The sequence below is a fragment of the Oncorhynchus masou genome, chromosome 22, assembly GCF_036934945.1.
Source record: "Oncorhynchus masou masou isolate Uvic2021 chromosome 22, UVic_Omas_1.1, whole genome shotgun sequence".
Lineage (NCBI taxonomy): Eukaryota > Metazoa > Chordata > Actinopteri > Salmoniformes > Salmonidae > Oncorhynchus > Oncorhynchus masou.
In genome coordinates this window covers 5,843,039-5,844,464 of record NC_088233.1, presented here as the reverse complement: position 1 = coordinate 5,844,464, position 1,426 = coordinate 5,843,039, and the positions used below count along the sequence as shown (strand labels likewise).

At 41.0% G+C, this 1,426-nt stretch overlaps 1 protein-coding gene across 1 annotated transcript in view; it reads left to right on the top strand.

The window, feature by feature from the left end:
• Positions 1-649, top strand: part of LOC135509775 (dual oxidase 2-like) — a 43,610-nt gene extending 42,961 nt beyond the window's left edge. Inside the window, 1 exon segment of the mRNA XM_064930675.1 lies at positions 280-649. Within this exon segment, the coding sequence (XP_064786747.1) occupies positions 280-402 (123 nt within the window). The 3' untranslated portion in view covers positions 403-649.
• Positions 650-1,426: the final 777 nt, after the last annotated feature.

Here is a 1,426-nt window from a genome sequence, read left to right as displayed (position 1 = left end):
GGCTCTACAAAGTATTGACTTTGGGGGGTAGCCATGTTTCACAATAAAAACATATTTAACATCTTCAAAGTGGTAGGCATATTGTGTAAATCAAATTATAAATAAAAATGTCATTATGCTAACATCAACTTAATTTTAATTTTTTTAACAGATACTCACACTGACGATGTATCTCACACAATCTCTTTCTCTCTCTTGCCCCTCTACCCCTCTCTCTCTCTCTACCCCTCTCTCTCTCTACCCCCCCTCTCTCTCTACCCCTCTCTCTCCTCTCTCCAGGTGGGTAAGATCGGTGTGTTCAGCTGTGGTCCTCCTGGTCTCACTAAGAACGTAGAGAAGGGCTGCCAACAGATGAACAAGCGAGACCAAGCACATTTCATACATCACTATGAAAACTTCTAAACTTGTACAACACTACTAGGGATTTCTGCCCTTACTAGGGACATACTAGGGGTTACAATACACACAGCACATGTTACTATGGGAAATAAGAATTACTGTATTTTTGTAACGTGCATCTGAAATTAACAGGATATATATATATATATATATCTTCTAAATGTAAAGTCTTCTCTTGCTACACTACTGTACAACAAAACAACACTGCTCAGGATTTCTGTCCCTCAAGCAGAGATGGAGAATGCTATATACACACAACATTACTGACTGTCCCTCAAGCAGAGATGGAGAATGCTATATACACACATTACTGACTGTCCCTCAAGCAGAGATGGAGAATGCTATATACACACACAACATTACTGACTGTCCCTCAAGCAGAGATGGAGAATGCTATATACACACATTACTGACTGTCCCTCAAGCAGAGATGGAGAATGCTATATACACACATTACTGACTGTCCCTCAAGCAGAGATGGAGAATGCTATACACACACAACATTACTGACTGTCCCTCAAGCAGAGATGGAGAATGCTATATACACACACAACATTACTGACTGTCCCTCAAGCAGAGATGGAGAATGCTATATACACACATTACTGACTGTCCCTCAAGCAGAGATGGAGAATGCTATATACACACATTACTGACTGTCCCTCAAGCAGAGATGGAGAATGCTATATACACACAACATTACTGACTGTCCCTCAAGCAGAGATGGAGAATGCTATATACACACAACATTACTGACTGTCCCTCAAGCAGAGATGGAGAATGTTATATACACACACAACATTACTGACTGTCCCTCAAGCAGAGATGGAGAATGCTATATACACACATTACTGACTGTCCCTCAAGCAGAGATGGAGAATGCTATATACACACATTACTGACTGTCCCTCAAGCAGAGATGGAGAATGCTATATACACACAACATTACTGACTGTCCCTCAAGCAGAGATGGAGAATGCTATATACACACAACATTACTGACTGTCCCTCAAGCAGAGATGGAGAA